At 44.4% G+C, this 20,682-nt stretch overlaps 1 protein-coding gene across 1 annotated transcript in view; it reads left to right on the top strand.

Annotated features, from left to right (window-relative positions):
• LOC112218663 (serine/threonine-protein kinase WNK1) overlaps window positions 1–20,682 on the top strand; it is a 70,792-nt gene that overhangs the window by 36,206 nt on the left and 13,904 nt on the right. Inside the window, exons 3-13 of the mRNA XM_042301169.1 lie at window positions 12,204–12,376; window positions 12,516–12,736; window positions 14,378–14,535; window positions 16,337–16,425; window positions 17,625–17,844; window positions 18,041–18,142; window positions 18,251–18,701; window positions 18,825–18,985; window positions 19,128–19,205; window positions 19,519–19,554; window positions 19,965–20,102. Coding sequence (XP_042157103.1) covers window positions 12,204–12,376; window positions 12,516–12,736; window positions 14,378–14,535; window positions 16,337–16,425; window positions 17,625–17,844; window positions 18,041–18,142; window positions 18,251–18,701; window positions 18,825–18,985; window positions 19,128–19,205; window positions 19,519–19,554; window positions 19,965–20,102 — 1,827 coding nt within the window. The remainder of the gene's footprint in view (window positions 1–12,203; window positions 12,377–12,515; window positions 12,737–14,377; window positions 14,536–16,336; window positions 16,426–17,624; window positions 17,845–18,040; window positions 18,143–18,250; window positions 18,702–18,824; window positions 18,986–19,127; window positions 19,206–19,518; window positions 19,555–19,964; window positions 20,103–20,682) is intronic.

Raw genomic sequence — 20,682 nt, 5'->3', positions numbered from 1 at the left:
TTTAATCAGGGCAAGGTGTCTGGTAACATGACTGAATACAAACAGTGCAGCTATTCCCTCCGCAAAGCTATCAAACAAGCTAAGCGCCAGTACAGAGACAAAGTAGAATCTCAATTCAACGGCTCAGACACAAGAGGTATGTGGCAGGGTCTACAGTCAATCACGGACTACAGGAAGAAACCCAGCCCAGTCACGGACCAGGATGTCTTGCTCCCAGGCAGACTAAATAACTTTTTTGCCCGCTTTGAGGACAATACAGTGCCACTGACACGGCCTGCAACGGAAACATGCGGTCTCTCCTTCACTGCAGCCGAAGTGAGTAAGACATTTAAACGTGTTAACCCTCGCAAGGCTGCAGGCCCAGACGGCATCCCCAGCCGCGCCCTCAGAGCATGCGCAGACCAGCTGGCCGGTGTGTTTACGGACATATTCAATCAATCCCTATACCAGTCTGCTGTTCCCACATGCTTCAAGAGGGCCACCATTGTTCCTGTTCCCAAGAAAGCTAAGGTAACTGAGCTAAACGACTACCGCCCAGTAGCACTCACATCCGTCATCATGAAGTGCTTTGAGAGACTAGTCAAGGACCATATCACCTCCACCCTACCTGACACCCTTGACCCACTCCAATTTGCTTACCGCCCAAATAGGTCCACAGACGATGCAATCTCAACCACACTGCACACTGCCCTAACCCATCTGGACAAGAGGAATACCTATGTGAGAATGCTGTTCATCGACTACAGCTCGGCATTCAACACCATAGTACCCTCCAAGCTCGTCATCAAGCTCGAGACCCTGGGTCTCGACCCCGCCCCTGTGCAACTGGGTACTGGACTTCCTGACGGGCCGCCCCCAGGTGGTGAGGGTAGGCAACAACATCTCCTCCCCGCTGATCCTCAACACTGGGGCCCCACAAGGGTGCGTTCTGAGCCCTCTCCTGTACTCCCTGTTCACCCACGACTGCGTGGCCATGCACGCCTCCAACTCAATCATCAAGTTTGCGGACGACACAACAGTGGTAGGCTTGATTACCAACAACGACGAGACGGCCTACAGGGAGGAGGTGAGGGCCCTCGGAGTGTGGTGTCAGGAAAATAACCTCACACTCAACGTCAACAAAACTAAGGAGATGATTGTGGACTTCAGGAAACAGCAGAGGGAACACCCCCCATCCACATCGATGGAACAGTAGTGGAGAGGGTAGCAAGTTTTAAGTTCCTCGGCATACACATCACAGACAAACTGAATTGGTCCACTCACACAGACAGCATCGTGAGGAAGGCGCAGCAGCGCCTCTTCAACCTCAGGAGGCTGAAGAAATTCGGCTTGTCACCAAAAGCACTCACAAACTTCTACAGATGCACAATCGAGAGCATCCTGGCGGGCTGTATCACCGCCTGGTATGGCAACTGCACCGCCCTCAACCGTAAGGCTCTCCAGAGGGTAGTGAGGTCTGCACAACGCATCACCGGGGGCAAACTACCTGCCCTCCAGGACACCTACACCACCCGATGCTACAGGAAGGCCATAAAGATCATCAAGGACATCAACCACCCGAGCCACTGCCTGTTCACCCCGCTGCCATCCAGAAGGCGAGGTCAGTACAGGTGCATCAAAGCTGGGACCGAGAGACTGAAAAACAGCTTCTATCTCAAGGCCATCAGACTGTTAAACAGCCACCACTAACATTGAGTGGCTACTGCCAACACACTGTCAATGACACTGACTCTACTCCAGCCACTTTAATCATGGGAAATGATGGGAAATGATGTAAATATATCACTAGCCACTTTAAACAATGCTACCTTATATAATGTTACTTACCCTACATTGTTCATCTCATATGCATACGTTGATACTGTACTCTATATCATCGACTGCATCCTTATGTAATACATGTATCACTAGCCACTTTAACTATGCCACTTGGTTTACATACTTATCTCATATGTATATACTGTACTCGATATCATCTACTGTATCTTGCCTATGCTGCTCTGTACCATCACTCATTCATATATCCTTATGTACATATTCTTTATCCCCTTACACTGTGTATGACAGTAGTTTTTTTGGGAATTGTTAGTTAGATTACTTGCTCGTTATTACTGCATTGTCGGAACTAGAAGCACAAGCATTTCGCTACACTCGCATTAACATCTGCTAACCATGTGTATGTGACAAATAACATTTGATTTGATTTGATTTACTATGTCTACTGGGGTATTTTGAAAAAAACACAGGATGGTTTTTCAATATCGTTTGTCTTTTAAGTTTTTTAAGTTAAGTTGAATATTTGTAGCTACTTAAAAAAATAATACCTGCAGTCAACTTATGCAATACGTTAGGAGATAAAGAACATTGCGTTCTTCATTTAATCTGTCACATTATTATGTAGTTTATGGTAGTCCCCAGTCATGTGGTGTGTTTTTTTTACACAAGTACACGTTGACAAGAGCTTTGAGTCACTTACTGTAGCAACATGCGCCAGCAGAAATTCCCCTCTTGGTTAAAACCTCTTGATTCTAGCCATCCCGGATCCGGGATCGTGAATACAGCCTCAAGCTCATTACCATAACGCAACGTTAACTATTCATGAAAATCGCAAATGAAATGAAATAAATATGCTAGTTCTCAAGCTTAGCCTTTTGTTAACAACACTGTCATCTCAGATTTTCAAAATATGCTTTTCAACCATAGCAAAACAAGCATTTGTGTAAGATTATTGATAGCTAGCGTAGCATTTAGCGTAGCATTCAGCATGCAACGTTTTCACAAAAACAAGAAAAGCATTCAAATAAAATCATTTACCTTTGAAGAACTTCAGATGTTTTCAATGAGGAGACTCTGTTAGATAACAAATGTTCAGTTTTTCCAAAAAGATTATTTGTTTAGGACAAATCGCTCCGTTTTGTTCATCACGTTTAGCTACGAAAAAACCTGTATCCAGGAGTGTAATTATCCCTGCAAGCTCATTAGCATAACACAACGTTAACTGGCCCTCCAAATACACCTCCGCTGTCTTCAACCAGGATCTCAGCGATCACTGCCTCATTGCCTGTATCCGCTACGGAGCCGCAGTCAAACGACCACCCCTCATCACGGTCAAACGCTCCCTAAAACACTTCTGTGAGCAGGCCTTTCTAATCGACCTGGCCCGGGTATCCTGGAAGGACATCGACCTCATCCCGTCAGTTGAGGATGCCTGGTCATTCTTTAAAAGTAACTTCCTCACCATTTTAGATAAGCATGCTCCGTTCAAAAAATGCAGAACTAAGAACAGATACAGTCCTTGGTTCACCCCAGACCTGACTGCCCTCGACCAGCACAAAAACATCCTGTGGCGGACTGCAATAGCATCGAATAGTCCCCGGGATATGCAACTGTTCAGGGAAGTCCGTAACCAATACACGCAGTCAGTCAGGAAAGCTAAGGCCAGCTTCTTCAGGCAGAAGTTTGCATCATGTAGCTCCAACTCCAAAAAGTTCTGGGACACTGTGAAGTCCATGGAGAACAAGAGCACCTCCTCCCAGCTGCCCACTGCACTGAGGCTAGGTAACACGGTCACCACCGATAAATCCATGATTATCGAAAACTTCAATAAGCATTTCTCAACGGCTGGCCATGCCTTCCGCCTGGCTACTCCAACCTCGGCCAACAGCTCTGCCCCCCCGGCAGCTCCTCGCCCAAGCCTCTCCAGGTTCTCCTTTACCCAAATCCAGATAGCAGATGTTCTGAAAGAGCTGCAAAACCTGGACCCGTACAAATCAGCTGGGCTTGACAATCTGGACCCCTATTTCTGAAACTTTCCGCCGCCATTGTCGCAACCCCTATTACCAGCCTGTTCAACCTCTCTTTCATATCGTCTGAGATCCCCAAGGATTGAAAGCTGCCGCAGTCATCCCCTCTTCAAAGGGGGAGACACCCTGGACCCAAACTGTTACAGACCTATATCCATCCTGCCCTGCCTATCTAAGGTCTTCGAAAGCCAAGTCAACAAACAGGTCACTGACCATCTCGAATCCCACCGTACCTTCTCCGCTGTGCAATCTGGTTTCCGAGCCGGTCACGGGTGCACCTCAGCAACACTCAAGGTACTAAACGATATCATAACCGCCATCGATAAAAGACAGTACTGTGCAGCCGTCTTCATTGACCTTGCCAAGGCTTTCGACTCTGTCAATCACCATATTCTTATCGGCAGACTCAGTAGCCTCGGTTTTTCGGATGACTGCCTTGCCTGGTTCACCAATTACTTTGCAGACAGAGTTCAGTGTGTCAAATCGGAGGGCATGCTGTCCGGTCCTCTGGCAGTCTCTATGGGGGTGCCACAGGGTTCAATTCTCGGGCCGACTCTTTTCTCTGTATATATCAATGACGTTGCTCTTGCTGCGGGCGATTCCCTGATCCACCTCTACGCAGACGACACCATTCTATATACTTTCGGCCCGTCATTGGACACTGTGCTATCCAACCTCCAAACAAGCTTCAATGCCATACAACACTCCTTCCGTGGCCTCCAACTGCTCTTAAACGCTAGTAAAACCAAATGCATGCTTTTCAACCGATCGCTGCCTGCACCCGCATGCCCGACTAGCATCACCACCCTGGATGGTTCCGACCTCGAATATGTGGACATCTATAAGTACCTAGGTGTCTGGCTAGACTGCAAACTCTCCTTCCAGACTCATATCAAACATCTCCAATCGAAAATCAAATCAAGAGTCGGCTTTCTATTCCGTAACAAAGCCTCCTTCACTCACGCCGCCAAGCTTACCCTAGTAAAACTGACTATCCTTCCGATCCTCGACTTCGGCGATGTCATCTACAAAATGGCTTCCAACACTCTACTCAGCAAACTGGATGCAGTCTATCACAGTGCCATCCGTTTCGTCACTAAAGCACCTTATACCACCCACCACTGCGAATGCTCTAGTCGGCTGGCCCTCGTTACATATTCGTCGCCAGACCCACTGGCTCCAGGTCATCTACAAGTCCATGCTAGGTAAAGCTCCGCCTTATCTCAGTTCACTGGTCACGATGGCAACACCCATCCGTAGCACGCGCTCCAGCAGGTGTATCTCACTGATCATCCCTAAAGCCAACACCTCATTTGGCCGCCTTTCGTTCCAGTACTCTGCTGCCTGTGACTGGAACGAATTGCAAAAAATCGCTGAAGTTGGAGACTTTTATCTCCCTCACCAACTTCAAACATCAGCTATCTGAGCAGCTAACCGATCGCTGCTGCTGTACATAGTCTATTGGTAAATAGCCCACCCATTTTCACCTACCTCATCCCCATACTGTTTTTATTTATCTACTTGCTCTTTTGCACACCAATATCTCTACCTGTACATGACCATCTGATCATTTATCACTCCAGTGTTAATCTGCAAAATTGTAATTATTCGCCTACCTCCTCATGCCTTTTGCACACATTGTATATAGACTCCCCCCTTTGTTTTCTACTGTGTTATTGACTTGTTAATTGTTTATTCCATGTGTAACTCTGTGTTGTCTGCTCACACTGCTATGCTTTATCTTGGCCAGGTCGCAGTTGCAAATGAGAACTTGTTCTCAACTGGCCTACCTGGTTAAATAAAGGTGAAATAAAAAAAAAATAAAATAAAATTCATGAAAATCGCAAATGATATGAAATAAATATATTAGCTCTCAAGCTTAGCCTTTTGTTAACAACACTGTCATCTCATATTTTCAAAATATGCTTTTCAACCATAGCAAAACAAGCATTTGTGTAAGATTATTGATGCTAGCGTAGCATTTAGCGTAGCATTCAGCGGGCAACATTTTCACAAAAACAAGAAAAGCATTCAAATAAAATCATTTACCTTTTTTGAAGAACTTCGGATGTCTTCAATGAGGAGACTCTCAGTTAGATAGCAAATGTTCAGTTTTTCCTGAAATATTCTTTGTGTAGGAGAAATCGCTCCGTTTTGTTCGTCACGTTTGGCTACCAAAAAAAAAAGAAAATTCAGTCATCAAAACGCCGAACTTTTTTCCAAATTAACTCCATAATATCGACTGAAACATAGTAAATGTTGTTTAGAATCAATCCTCAAGGTGTTTTTCACATATCTCTTCGATGATATATCGTTCGTGGAAGTCTGCTCTCTCCTCTGAATCACATGGAAGAATGCTTGCAGCTGGAGATTACGCACCAATTTCGACAAAGGACACCGGGCGGACACCTGGTAAATGTAGTCTCTTATGGCCAATCTTCCAATGATATGCCTACAAACACGTCACAATGCTGCAGACACCTTGGGGAAACGGCAGAAAGTGTAGGCTCGTTCAGGGTGCATTCACAGCCATATAAGGAGACAATGGAAAACAGCACCACAAATTTTGCTCATTTCCTGTTTGAAGTTTCATCTTGGTTTCGCCTGTAGCATCAGTTCTGTGGCACTCACAGATAATATCTTTGCAGTTTTGGAAACATCAGTGTTTTCTTTCCAAAGCTGTCAATTATATGCATAGTCGAGCATCTTTTCGTGACAAAATATCTTGTTTAAAACGGGAACGTTTTTTCATCCAAAAATGAAATACTGCCCCAAGAGGTTAAAGAGACTTGCTGGCACATTTTTGTTTTGTGCGTGCAGCAAACTGTGAGTGGCGTGTTTGACTTACTTGTATAGTTTAGGTCAGAAACTCAAAATGTTCGCAATGCGCTCGTTAGAATTTAGTTAGCCTATGAAGATTCCTTAATATGTGTTAACATTTTTTAAATTCTAGTAAGTAACTTTTTCGGGGCTTTGAATATTAGTGCTTTTTAAATAGATACCTGCAGTCAGCTTGTGTACTAGCAAATGTTTCATTGTAAAGTTTTCATTATGAAGCTTTCTGGTACTAGTTTCCCAAAACAGAGGTTTAAGCCAGTCACCTGTGTTTGTTTACAAAGAGTCTCCCTAAGCATAATGGGAGCTTTGTGAGGTGAGTCACTCCTGCAGAGCGACTTAAGTCAGGTGATCATGTTACACTTGTATGAAATTCACTACCAATGTTTGCCAGCTAACTATCTAATGTTTGTGTTGTGTGTGGCAAACTGCGTTTTGACATACTTGCATAACTTTAAGCGCTGGGTTGCATAACTTTAAGCGCTGGGTTGCCTGTCCTAGTAGTAAAGGTTTGCACGTGCTTGTTAGCATTTTCCTAGCATCCACTATGAGAGTTCCTTAGTACTTTTTAGCATTGTTAGCATTCTGGTAAGTGGCGTTTTTTGTGTTTTTCTTTTTTCTTTTGGGAAAACAATTGCGCCCCTTGTGTGCACTACTGGTAATATGGTATATCCTGGGAATGCACAGACACAATATGGATACCGCCCAACCCTAATACGTCGTAACATGCTTTTTATTGTTTGATGTGCTACTGAACTGAAGGAGAGGACGCATCAATTCCATCACTACAGATATGAGGGGAAACAATATGAATAAAAAACATTAGTGAACCGACAATTCTTAACATTTTAATTGTTTTTCTGGCCAATGCATGCTATATTTGAATCGGTTTGGGCTCCCGCAGACTGATGTACTTTTATCTTACGCATCAGTCCCCAGTTCAAGTGTTTATCGGTGGATCATTACATCCCTAATACTGATAACTAACCCCTTTTTATCTCTGCTGCAAGCTAGCACTACTAGCTAGCCTCTCATTCTAAATGTAATTTCTCCATCCATGCTGTTGGTGGTGGTAACGCACCAATGTAATGTTAAAATTTTGCAGTGGTGGACATTCTAAGTTGCATATTTACTAGAGGTTGACCGATTTTGATTTTTCAACACCGATACTGATTATTGGAGATCCCAAATATATATATTTTTTAAATATATATTTTTTAAAATTTGTAATAATGACAATTACAACAAAATAAAAGTGTTCATTCAGTATTAACTTAATATAATACATCAATAAAAATCAATTTAGCCTCAAATAATGAAACATGTTCAATTTGGGTTAAATAATGCAAAAACAAAATGTTGGAGAAGAAAGTAAAAGTGCAATATGAGCCATGTAAGAAAGCTAATGTTTAAGTTCCTTGCTCAGAACATGAGAACAAATGAAAGTTGGTGGTTCCTTTTAACATGAGACTTCAATATTCCAATGTAAGAGGTTTTAGGTTGTAGTTAATATAGTATTTATAGGACTATTTCTCTCTCTACCATTTGTATTTCATATACTTTAGACTATTGGATGTTTTTATAAGCACCTTAGTATTGCCAGTGTAACCGTCTAGCTTCCGTCCCTCTCCTCGCCCCTACCTGGGCTCGAACCAGGAACACATTGACAACAGCCTCCCTCGAAGCAGCGTTACCCATCGCGCCACAAAAGCCGCGGCCTCTGCAAGGGGAACAACTACTCCAAGTCTCAGAGCGAGTGATGTTTGAAATGCTATTAGTGCGTACCCCGCTAACTAGCTAGCCATTTCACATCGGTTACACCAGCCTAATCTCGGGAGTTGATATGCTTGAAGTCATAAACAGCTCAATGCTTGAAGCATTGAGAAGAGCTGCTGGCAAAACGCACAAAAGTGCTATTTGAATGAATGTTTACTAGCCTGCTGCTGCCTACCATCGCTCAGTCAGACTGCTCTATCAAATCATAGACTTAATTATAACATAATAACACACAGAAATACGAGCCTTTGGTCATTAATATGGTTGAATCCGGAAACTATAATTTTGAAAACAAAACGTTTATTTCAGTGTAATACGGAGCCTTTATCTAATGGGTGGCATCCCTAAGTCTAAATATTCATGTTACATTGTACAACCTTCAATGTTATAATTACGTAAAATTCTGGCAAATTAGTTCGCAATGAGCCAGGCTGCCCAAACTGTTGCATATACCCTGCCTCTGCGTGCAATGAACGCAAGAGAAGTAACACAATTTCACCTGGTTAATATTGCCTGCTAACCTGGATCTCTTTTAGCTAAATATGCAGGTTTAAAAATGTATACTTCTGTGTATTGATTTTTAGAAAGGCATTGGTGTTTATGGTTAGGTACAGTCGTGCAACGATTGTGCTTTTTTCGCAAATGCGCTTTTGTTAAATCATCCCCCTGCGTTGCATTGATTATATGCAACGCAGGACATGCTAAATAAACTAGTAATATCATCAACCATGTGTAGTTAACTAGTGATTATGATTGATTGATTGTTTTTTATGAGATAAGTTTAATGCTAGCTAGCAACTTACCTTGGCTTCTACTGCATTCGCGTAACAGGCAGGCTCCTCGGAGTGCAATGAGATTAGCGTGTTGGACTAGTTAACTGAACGGTTGGATCCCTGAGCTGACAAGGTGAGAATCTGTCTTTCTGCCCCTGAACAAGGCAGTTAACCCACCATTCCTAGGTCGTCATTGAAAATAAGAATGTGTTCTTAACGGACTTGCCTAGTTAAATAAAGGTGTAAAAAAAATATGGCCAAATCGGTGTCAAAATACCGATTTCCAATTGTTACGAAAACTTGAAATCGGTCCTAATTAATTGGCCATTCCGATTAATCGGTCAACCTCTAATATTTACCCAGAACATTCTGTGCCAGCATGGTGCCCATTTACAAATGAAAATAATAGTGTTTTCAGAGAAAGCCTGTGTACGCAGGTGTTTGTATATGCATGTGTAGGCCTAACATGCTGCCTAATATGTGCCATCGCGCACATTTTGATTTTGTCCACCCACACCAGATGTGATCAGAACACACGTTGAAATATCAAAACAAACTCTGAACCAACTATATTAATTTGGGTTGCAGGTCAAAAAGCATTAAGCATTTATGGCAATTTAGCTAGCATGCTGTTGCTAGATAGCTTGCTTGCTGTTGCGAGCGAGCAACAATCACCTGACGTCAACCCAATTCAGTTGGTTTGGGATGAGTTGGACCGCAGAGTAAAGGAAAAGCAGCCAACAAGTGCTCAGAATATATGTGAACTCTTTCAAGACTGCTAGAAAAACATTCTAGTTGAAGCTGGTTGAGAGAATTCCAGGTGTGTGCAAAGAGTGGCTACTTTGAAGAACCTGAAATGTAAAATAACACTTTTCCCCCCCCCATATGTGATATTTCGTAGTTGTGATTTCTTCACTATTGTTCTACATTTTAGAAAATGGTAAAAAAAAAAAAAATTTAAACCGCTTGAATAAGTAGGTGTCCAAACCTTTGACTGGTACTATGTATAAATGGATGGATACATGGTGTATCGCATTTAACAAACCAAACATTCACATAGTGTTATAGAAGGTCAAGTTAAACCCCAAAACGATCTGTGCATCAATACCGCCCAGCCCTAATGTGTAGGGGCGAGGGGTCTGTTTGGGATTAGGGGAAAAAAGGGCGGGGGGGGGTTAAAGAATGAAGCTATTGAATTCTGCCGTGGATGTTTTGTTTGACTGTTTTCACATGCACTGAAGAAAGAGCAAAGAAATTGGAAGGGGAACCACTGGCCCACCATGGGCCCAGCAGATACTGAAACTAGGTCAGTTGGTCAGGGGGCACAGCAAGCACCCCCTCATCCAGGCTCAGGGTCACCCCTCCGACTAAAATATACTCTGGTTCCCTGTCACCCCCTCAACCCTGTCCCCCTCCCCCCTACAACAAACGCTGCCTTGTTTCCAAAGAATCCTCATCCCTCTGTCTCCTGTCTGCCAAAACTCCCTCCCTAGTAACGGCCCCAAACTCTCATCAGTCAGACCTAAGCCCCAGAGTTGGAACAGCTCAGTTCCTCTTTAACTGCAGAGCAGTGTGCTGTTTCATTGTTCTTTTGTTAAGAAAGTTCTCTCTCTCCCTCTGTGCTCTCCTCAAACAATGGGGAGTGTTTCCTGGACAACCTGGCAGGGTGCCAGGTCTTTGACTGGGGGGATTCTATTCTGGGCTTGGTTGACTGGTGGTGGGTTGCCAGATCTTGCACTGAGGTTTTATATTGTGGTCTGGTCTCAGTGCAAATGTAGGTCAGTCCAGCAGTATATCTGGCAACTTGTGGCAACCCTGAGACGGAGGCTTATTGGCCTAACGACTCTGGACGTTTTTAATCTCGTTTTAGTATTTACAAAAGCCTTTTGTAAAATGTGACTTTTTAGTTAGAACTATTTATTTGCGGGCTCTTTTAGTGAAGAAAATGTTGGTTCTTATATTTGTCCAAAAATGTAGGGATTGGCTATCATAAAGAGTTTTAGCCTACACATGCATGAAGGTATTTGACTTGTAATTGATATTCTGTCAGTGCTTTAGGCTGGCCACCTGTTGAACGTTGCCAGACAGAATTCTGTGTTTGTATTAGAGTGCACTAGGAGTAGTAGTCTGCTTAATCTGTATGTTGACTTGAACTCTTTATCAGCAATCACTTGTTTCAAATAGATGCATGAAGCTGTATTGTGTGTTTTGTGGTAGGCTAGTCTTGTCTGCTTAGTAGATTTAGCTGTTTTTCCTGACCACATGACCTGACCAAGAAAAACGCCCGTCCCTACTGATGACATTTTGTGTGCTTTGCGATGTTAGACTGAGGGGAGTTGGTTAGTAGACAGGGGAAATTAGGTTTTTCACATGTATCCACTTCACATTCATCTCACACTTTGGCTCTTTTGTTTTCGTTTGGTGGAAAAGTAGGCCAAAGCTACACACATTCCTCTCATGTCAGTGCCCCACGCCAGAGAAAACATTGACAATTGCCCTACACCCCAGACTATGTGTGTGTGTGTGGTGTGAGCCAGCGTGCACACGATTGTTTGATCTTGTGTGTGAGATGTTTGAAAGCTGTTTCATATGATGTGATAACCTGGATGGGTTTACATACTAGTGTTCTTTATATTCCAAAGCACTTTCATCCAACTCAATGCCAGCTTTGAAAGATACAAGTGCGGAAGCATTTTGTCCCAAGCATGCTAAAGACTTTCTAATTGTAGTGTAACTGACAGAAATGTTTGCAGACTTGTCCTCTTGTCAAATGCTTAGCTCACTAAACTCTCTTATTGTAAGAACAACACTAGGCATAACTGGCAAAATGTAGACTAGCTGCTTTCACTTTGGCATACAAGTAATAGGCTACTGTTCCCATTGTTATTTGACTCTCCTGCATGTAAAAAGTATTTGTCATATAAGCATGTAAGCTAAATCCACTCTTTTCAACTGTATTGACCCTCTCCTGTATGTAACATTAACGTTCCTATGATTTTTTTCCCCCACCCGGTAGGACCGTAAGCTGTCCAAGTCGGAGCGCCAGCGGTTCAAGGAGGAGGCGGGCATGCTGAAGGGGCTGCAGCACCCCAACATTGTCCGCTTCTACGATTCCTGGGAGGCCCCTGTTAAAGGCAGGAAGTGTATTGTGCTGGTCACAGAGCTCATGACCTCTGGAACACTCAAAACGTGAGTCTCACTTTCACACACAGACATCAACACCTGTCTATCATCATGATTAAATTGTTCGTCCTAGTTACCCAAATCAGTGAAATGTGATGAGGATGGTTGTGTGATGTTCATCTTTACCCCTATGTCCGTTCTGTAGGTATCTGAAGCGCTTCAAGGTCATGAAGATCAAAGTTCTGAGGAGCTGGTGTAGGCAGATCCTGAAGGGCCTTCATTTCCTCCACACCAGGGCCCCGCCTATCATCCACAGGGACCTGAAGTGTGACAACATCTTCATTACGGGGCCCACAGGCTCCGTCAAGATAGGAGACCTGGGATTAGCAACACTCAAGAGGTCCTCTTTTGCCAAGAGTGTCATAGGTAAGACCCCAACATCACCAGCTACCTTTTACTGTGCTCTGCTTTCTTCCTCACTAAACTCCAATGGGGATGTCTTGTGTAAGGTCATTATACTGTAGTTAACATTTGAAGTTGTGAATGGTTAGATTATTATTTTATTTATTCTCTTTTTTTAATTTTTTATTACTGAGAATGTGGTTGGAAAGCAGACCACAATGTTTCAGCTCTCTTTTCAAACCACAGCACAAGTGGAGGCCAGGCCATGGGGAGACCCACTAACCCCCTCTTTACACACACTGTGTTATGTCAGCGAGTCCACCAGGGCTGATTACTCGTGACAGAATTGATTTGATTCTCTTTTTCTTCCACAAAGTGAAAGTTCACTTTCAGGCTCCTACTGAGAGTAAGTAGTGCCAATTTCTGTGAAATATGAATCTCAATCTACTTGTCATGCCTTAACTGTCAGGCTAGCCAGGCCAGGGTTACAGGTATGACCTATGGTTATGTGTTCTGTCTCAGACTGGTCTTTGCTCTGTGGTTTGGAAATATGTGGTCTGTTTGCCAGTGATGCCAATAACGTTTGCCGTTTCTGTTTTTTGAAGGGTTTGGCCCTACAGGTTTTTGTCCGTGTTTGTCTCTGTCCTTTAAAAAATGTCAGGAGCACAGAGAATAATGTCTGCTTCTTTTTCTGTCTGGAAAGCCCCCCCTTCCCACTTTCCTCTTCTCCTTTATCAGCCTTTTTGTTGTTGTTCTTTCACACTCTCGGGTATGTTTTGAGACTGTAGGCTGTAGCCTCAGCTGTGCTCCGTTCTGCAGTAAAGGAATAAGTAGGGTACTGCTGGTCAGTGAGTATTGTAATGGCCTGGTAAGTGTGCGAGTGCACTGTGACACACACCTTACAAAAAACTAATAATTTCAAATAACCATTAGAGTTTTTCTGTGTAAGACCATTAGAAGATTGAGAGCAGAGTATCTGCTATTTGAATAAGGCTGGTGTCCAGAAATGCACTGTTTCACTAACTAGCTATGGGATCTGCTTCTCTCAGCCATCACCATAACACCTTACTCCCCAGGTCAAGGAGGACAGGTGAGTCAGACTACTCAAAGGTATGTTTGTATGAAATAGGTTATGTTTGAGGGTTTAGTTGTGAAATGTAAGGTCTTGACACAAGTTATTTCCATAGCTAGTTTTACTATTTGTGCCCCTTCTATGCCATTTTGAGGCCCCTGATCATTGACGTTCAACTCACTAACCAGGTTCTGATTGGTAAACCGGGCCATTCTACAGCTTGTCAGTAGTTAAACTGACAAAGTGTGTGTCTAACACCAGTTTGGCCCCCCCTACAGTGTTTTCTGTACACCAGCCATCTTCTGTAGACTCCCTATACAAGGTGTCACCCCACAGATAACCAGGTCTTACACAGAGAAACTTGTGCCTCTTTCTCTACAGTCTAACTGAACCCCCCCCTTTTTGTTCTCTCCTTCCTTTCTCTCTTTCTCTACTCTCCTTCGCAGCTTCTGCTCACCTGGAGGCAGCGGTGGACCGGTCACTCTTCCTCCTCTTGGTTAGAGGAGAAGAGGGGCGTTTGGGGTGTGACACTCGGAGATGGAGACGAACACACAGAGAGACACAGAGTTCTGAATGGTTGTATTTGATTTAAGGTACCCCTGAGTTCATGGCGCCTGAGATGTATGAGGAGAAGTACGACGAGTCAGTGGATGTGTATGCCTTTGGGATGTGCATGCTGGAGATGGCCACCTCAGAGTACCCATACTCCGAGTGCCAGAACGCTGCACAGATCTACCGCAGAGTCACCAGCGTAAGTCTCCGCTGCCTCAACCCCAATTGCCTGTTGTCCTCGCTCTGCCACCCGCTCTCCTCCTCTTTCCAGTTCCCTCTTTATCTGCCCCTTCTCCCTCACTGCTTGCCTGTCCCTTTTGAGCTAATTTCTTTTTAATTTGCATCATTAGCCATTCTTTGCCACTTGTCTTTTTCTCCCCACTCTTTCTGTCTTACCTGCGAGCCTTCTTCCTCTCTCTCCGTTACCTCGTTTCCCACCTCCTTCAATCCTGCAACCTACATTATTTTTCTCTATCTTTTGCGCTTTTTCTCGTTCTGTCTCTTGAGGCGTGTTGAGTCTGTCATTTGTGTTGGGTGTAACTGGGCCTCGACTTGGATCCAAAGGAAGAAAACACACACCTCAGCATAGATACTTCATGATTTATGGTTAGAAATGGGCCTTGAAGGTGAGCCTATTTTCTCACCAATCAGCATTGCCATTCTAGGAATCGAATGTCGGCTGCCAGTGTCAGTGAGCACGGTTGATCAACAACTACGTTGGGAGGTAGTAGGTATAACCTTCTCGCACGTGCCTGTTTCTTCCATGAGCGCCACATGACACAGGTTACTTTTTTACCTTAGCTAAACATTTGTTAAACTCTCTTGATAAGTAACATGGATTCCCGGAATCAGTATATACGCCACAGACTTATCGCATTGAGACCATCAGAAGTGTGCAACCTTATGACTATCAGAGCTTCAGACATCATATGACAGTCTGCTGCTGTCTCTGTAGACTTATCCATCACTTGACACCGTCACACATATACCCTCTGCTCCCTCCTCCATTCCTCCTTCTCACTCTTTACCTCCTTCACTCCTTTCCCCGCATCACTCCTTCACTTCTCCTTCCTCTCCCCTCATCCACCCTGTTTTCTGGAATCCATGCTCTCCCCCACCATTCTTCCCCCCAACTCCCAGCAACAACAGCACCAGGCCCTAATCTTCAAAGAGTGGGAGTGTCACCATAACTCCAGAGTTCACATGTAGATTTCTAGGTTAGTGGTCCTCAGCAGCACAGGCCCTGGACACAGTGGGTTGCTGCTGAACCTTGCTCTGAGACAAGACTGCTGTACCTGGTGACTATGGAGCTCGCCAGCTTGTAGTCTTATAACCCGGAAATAAGTTACCTCTGGTTTGTTCAGACATCCCTATGGGAATGCCATTCCTAAGGTCTGAGGTTAGCACAGGCTTAGGAGATCTTTTACGTTTTGTTCTGAGATTAGTCAGTTAACATGACCTTTATGAATTATGAAGCCTTTGTTCACTAAACGTGATGTTAGCTGATGAAGATTATCTCATAGAACAGAATGTATAATATCCCCTAAACCTGTGTTTACCACAGACCTTATTTTCTGTGTTTATCCAAAACCCCTACAAAAATGCCATTCATTTTCCTCATACACTTTGTCCAACGAACCATCACTGAGTTAGTGCCTGTAAAAAGACTCCATTACTATTTCTCTTTTCCCCCTGAACAACTTTGTTTTCCCACAAGGAACACTCAAGTAGATCACATTACAATTACACAAGTTTGAACATATAGCGTGCACTGCAGTCCAATACAGTGCTATACACTGTTCTCTGATATGAGGCGACAGAGCAACGCCACAGAAGGCGCAGATAGAAATATATTACATACTTCCGTCATGTAAAATATGTCATAATTTCAGCTCTGTACAAGACATTTCTATCTGCAACCCTGGATAGACCCGGAAGTTAGAATCACGGAAACAGAGTGTTGACAATGTGTGGGTTGTGACTAGGTCTGTGTCTTATAGGGGGTGAAGCCGGCCAGCTTCGACAAGGTGGCGATCCCCGAGGTGAAGGAGATCATCGAGGGATGCATCCGACAAAACAAGGACGAGAGGTCAGCTCACATTCTCATTTTGATCATTTGGCAGACACTCTTATCCAGTGTGATTTGAGCTTCATAACCACTAATGAGACACAGATACAGAGAGCGTATTCATACTCAACCACTAATGAGACACGGATACAGAGAGAGTATTCAAACTCAACCACTAATGAGACACAGATACAGGGAGAGTATTCATACTCAACCACTAATGAGAGACCGATACAGGGAGAGTATTCTTACTCAACCACTAATGAGAGACCGATACAGGGAGAGTATTCTTACTCAACCACTAATGAGACACGGATACAGAGCGCGTATTCATACTCAACCACTAATGAGAGACCGATACAGGGAGAGTATTCAAACTCAACCATTTATGAGACACGGATACAGGCAGAGTATTCATACTCAACCACTAATGAGACACGGATACAGGGAGAGTATTCATACTCAACCACTAATGAGACACGGATACAGAGAGAGTATTCATACTCAACCACTAATGAGACACGGATACAGAGAGAGTATTCATACTCAACCACTAATGAGACACGGATACAGAGAGTATATTCATACTCAACCACTAATGAGACACGGATACAGGCAGAGTATTCATACTCAACCACTAATGAGAGACCGATACAGGGAGAGTATTCAAACTCAACCATTTATGAGACACGGATACAGGGAGAGTATTCATACTCAACCACTAATGAGACACGGATACAGAGAGAGTATTCATACTCAACCACTAATGAGACACGGATACAGAGAGAGTATTCATACTCAACCACTAATGAGACACGGATACAGAGAGTATATTCATACTCAACCACTAATGAGACACGGATACAGGCAGAGTATTCATACTCAACCACTAATGAGAGACCGATACAGGGAGAGTATTCAAACTCAACCATTTATGAGACACGGATACAGGCAGAGTATTCATACTCAACCACTAATGAGACACGGATACAGGGAGAGTATTCATACTCAACCACTAATGAGACACGGATACAGAGAGAGTATTCATACTCAACCACTAATGAGACACGGATACAGAGAGAGTATTCATACTCAACCACTAATGAGACACGGATACAGAGAGTATATTCATACTCAACCACTAATGAGACACGGATACAGGCAGAGTATTCATACTCAACCACTAATGAGACACTCACCCCCCTCCCACGTTCTCCCAGGTACTCGATAAAGGACCTGCTGAACCATGCCTTCTTCCAGGAGGAGACAGGGGTGCGTGTTGAGCTGGCCGAAGAGGACGACGGGGAAATGGAGGCCATCAAGCTTTGGCTGAGGATAGAGGATGTCAAGAAGCTGAAGGGGAAATACAAGGACAACGAGGCCATTGAGTTCTCCTTCGACCTCAGCAAGGACGTCCCTGAGGACGTGGCCCAGGAGATGGTGGGTGGCAACACAATGTCCACTTCAGAGAGAGATTGACTGTGTCCCAAATAGGCTGCCATTTGAGAGACAATCTTTATTCTTCCTGATTTATTTATTAGGAATCCTTGACTTACAAACATCATCTAGACTAAATAACATTAAATGTGAGTCAAGTCCTAACACTGCCCTATTTGTGTGTGTTTTTCTTTGTCAGGTGGAGTCTGGCTACGTGTGTGAAGGGGACCATAAGATCATGGCTAAGGCCATCAAGGACAGAGTTTCCCTCATCAGCAGGAAGCGAGAGCAGAGGCAACAGGTCTGTACCGGCTCAATGGAATCTTTGGCTTGAATCCTGGATAAATGTGATGTATGGTATTGCAATCATGAATTAAACTAAGCTAAACTAGATGGGATTAAATTGAAGGTGCGAGAGGAACAGGAGAAGAGGAGGCTGGAGGAGGAGCAGGACCAGCAACAACAACAACAACAACAACAACAACAACAACAACAACAACAACAACAACAACTACTACTGCAGCAGCAGGGCCAACCTCAACCAGGGCTCCAGCCCGGCACAGAGGCCCCCCAACCAGCCCAGCCCGTCCCTCAGGCAGCCCCCCAGCCAGGACAACAGGGTGCCCCTACATCCCCCCACAGCCCACCCAGCAGCCAACCCAGCCCATGGCCCCCTACATCCCCCCTCAGACAGCACAGCTGGGGCCACAGGGGGTTCCCTATATACCCCAGTCGACAGGGCAGCTCCCAGTCTCTGTCCCAGTACCAGTATCGTCCCAGGTTCCAGTCCAGGTTCCAGTCCAGGCAGAATCAGAGAGGCCAGAGGTGGACCAGTACCCACAGCAGACTGAGACTGGTCTGTACCTTCTGCCTTTTTGCTCTCAGGGCTCTGTATTATTGACCTACATTATAGTCTTAATCTAGTGTTTATGAACTATCAATTGACAAACCATCTCCCCATTCTCTACCCCTCCCTCTTTCAGCCAATCAAATGACAGATAGTGCTCAGGGTTCCTCCGTCCTTCATGAGACGCACCCGGTTCAGCCGGTGATGTCATACACCTCTCTTCCCAGTCAGCAGCCTCAGCCACAGGCCCCTCCTCCTGTCCAAACAGACCCATCACGTCAGCCGCAGCAGACCATGGTGAGTCATTAATGTGGCACACACAATGCATTTAATATGTGCTCACAGTAACAGTACCCAACTCTTGTCTCTGCATGTGTCATAAAGTCCCATGTAGTTTCGATCTCATTCTCTCTGCTTCTCCCTCTGTCCTGTTTGTCAGGTGGTTCCTGCTGCTCAGCATACCACTGTTGCCCCTGGGGCTCCAAGCTCCCAGCCTGCCCCTGGGGCCACACAACAGGTACACGTCACCATCACAATACAACTTCACCACAACACTGCTGTTCCTCAGCTGATCACACCTAGATCATCGATCACTATATGAATAGATATAGAGCCAATATTAGCATGTTGTTGAAAACATTGGTGGACCATCTCACTTCTTGCTCTTTCTTTCTGTTTCTTTCTGCGTTCCTTTTGGTTCTGTTTTTCTTTCTTCCTATGCTTTCTCTCCTTATATTTTCTTCCATCTCTTTCTCCTTCTCTTTTTTTCTGCTCGCCTCTTCTCTTTCCTCTCCCTCTTACCCTTTGTTGTATTTTGTTTCTTATTATAGTATGGAGGTTACTACCACCCACCACTCCCCCCTCAGGTACTTAAAAACTGTCCCTTGCAAACGCACACCTCTTCCCTCTACTGTCACACCCATCCTTTCTCTTAACATATACTGTTTATATGGTATACATACACTATTTATATGCTAACCTTCTGCAATTTTAGTAGTGTGTTCGTACTGTAGAATCCATGCTATAAAACCTGTACTGAGGCTATATGAGACTGATTTATTGTAATCCTATGTGATTCAGTAGGTAAGTGCCTGGGGGAGTTGCATGTTGGATGAGAGCCAGTGTGAAACTGAGGTGGTTTGGCCTCTGGGGAGGGATGGTGCGTGTGTTTGAAGAGCAGTGTGTTGGGGAATAGATAATGGAGAGTCTTGTCTGAGATATGGCCATTTGATTTGTGCAGATCTCTTATCTCTGTCACTCCCCCTACCCCCTGTAGGTGCCTCCCCAGCAGGTGACATTGCCCCCCTCTCAGCCCATCCCTCCTCTGCACCTCCAGCAGCCACAGCCAGAGGGCAGCGATGCACCTCAGAGCTCAGTACTACCACCTCTCCAGCCTGGAGTCCGGCAAATACAGGTGAGACACCCACACCAACACATTGGTCAAGTGCACAACAACCCCAGCTTACCCTCATACCAACGCTAAAACACTCAGACAATCTACAAACAAGGAGACAGAATGTATTCCATCTAGTAAATGTTTTATCACGCATGTACAGACTCGTCATTCTTTTCTATTCTTTCCCTCTTTTTAAAATTATTTTCTGCTTTTTGACTAACGGCTCTGTGTCGGTCTCCACTCTTTCATCCACTTTCTTTCATGAGTTTCTCTTGCATGCTGCTGCTTTTTCCTGCATGGCTGTCAGTCATGGGCCAATGAACCAAGCCCTCCTATCCTGTCTCCTCCAATCAATGCAGAGCACCTCTACTTCCTCTATCAGGCCACAAACGTCTCTGTGATGCAGGTACCCACAGGACAGGGGCAACGTGTGTGATTTGTGTTAGTAGTTAGGCTTGACGTGCTAGTAGTTTAAGGAGCCTACAAACAGACACGCGTCCTATGAGAAGTAAAACCGTGTACTTCCTGTTTACCCCGCTACCATCTAGAAGGTGAAGACAGTACAGGTGCATCAAAGCTGGGATTGAGAGACTGAGAA

Source organism: Oncorhynchus tshawytscha, linkage group LG19, assembly GCF_018296145.1.
Source record: "Oncorhynchus tshawytscha isolate Ot180627B linkage group LG19, Otsh_v2.0, whole genome shotgun sequence".
In the NCBI taxonomy this organism is placed as follows: domain Eukaryota; kingdom Metazoa; phylum Chordata; class Actinopteri; order Salmoniformes; family Salmonidae; genus Oncorhynchus; species Oncorhynchus tshawytscha.
The sequence above is the reverse complement of the archived record's forward strand: the minus strand, read 5'-3'. Positions and strand labels throughout refer to the sequence as shown.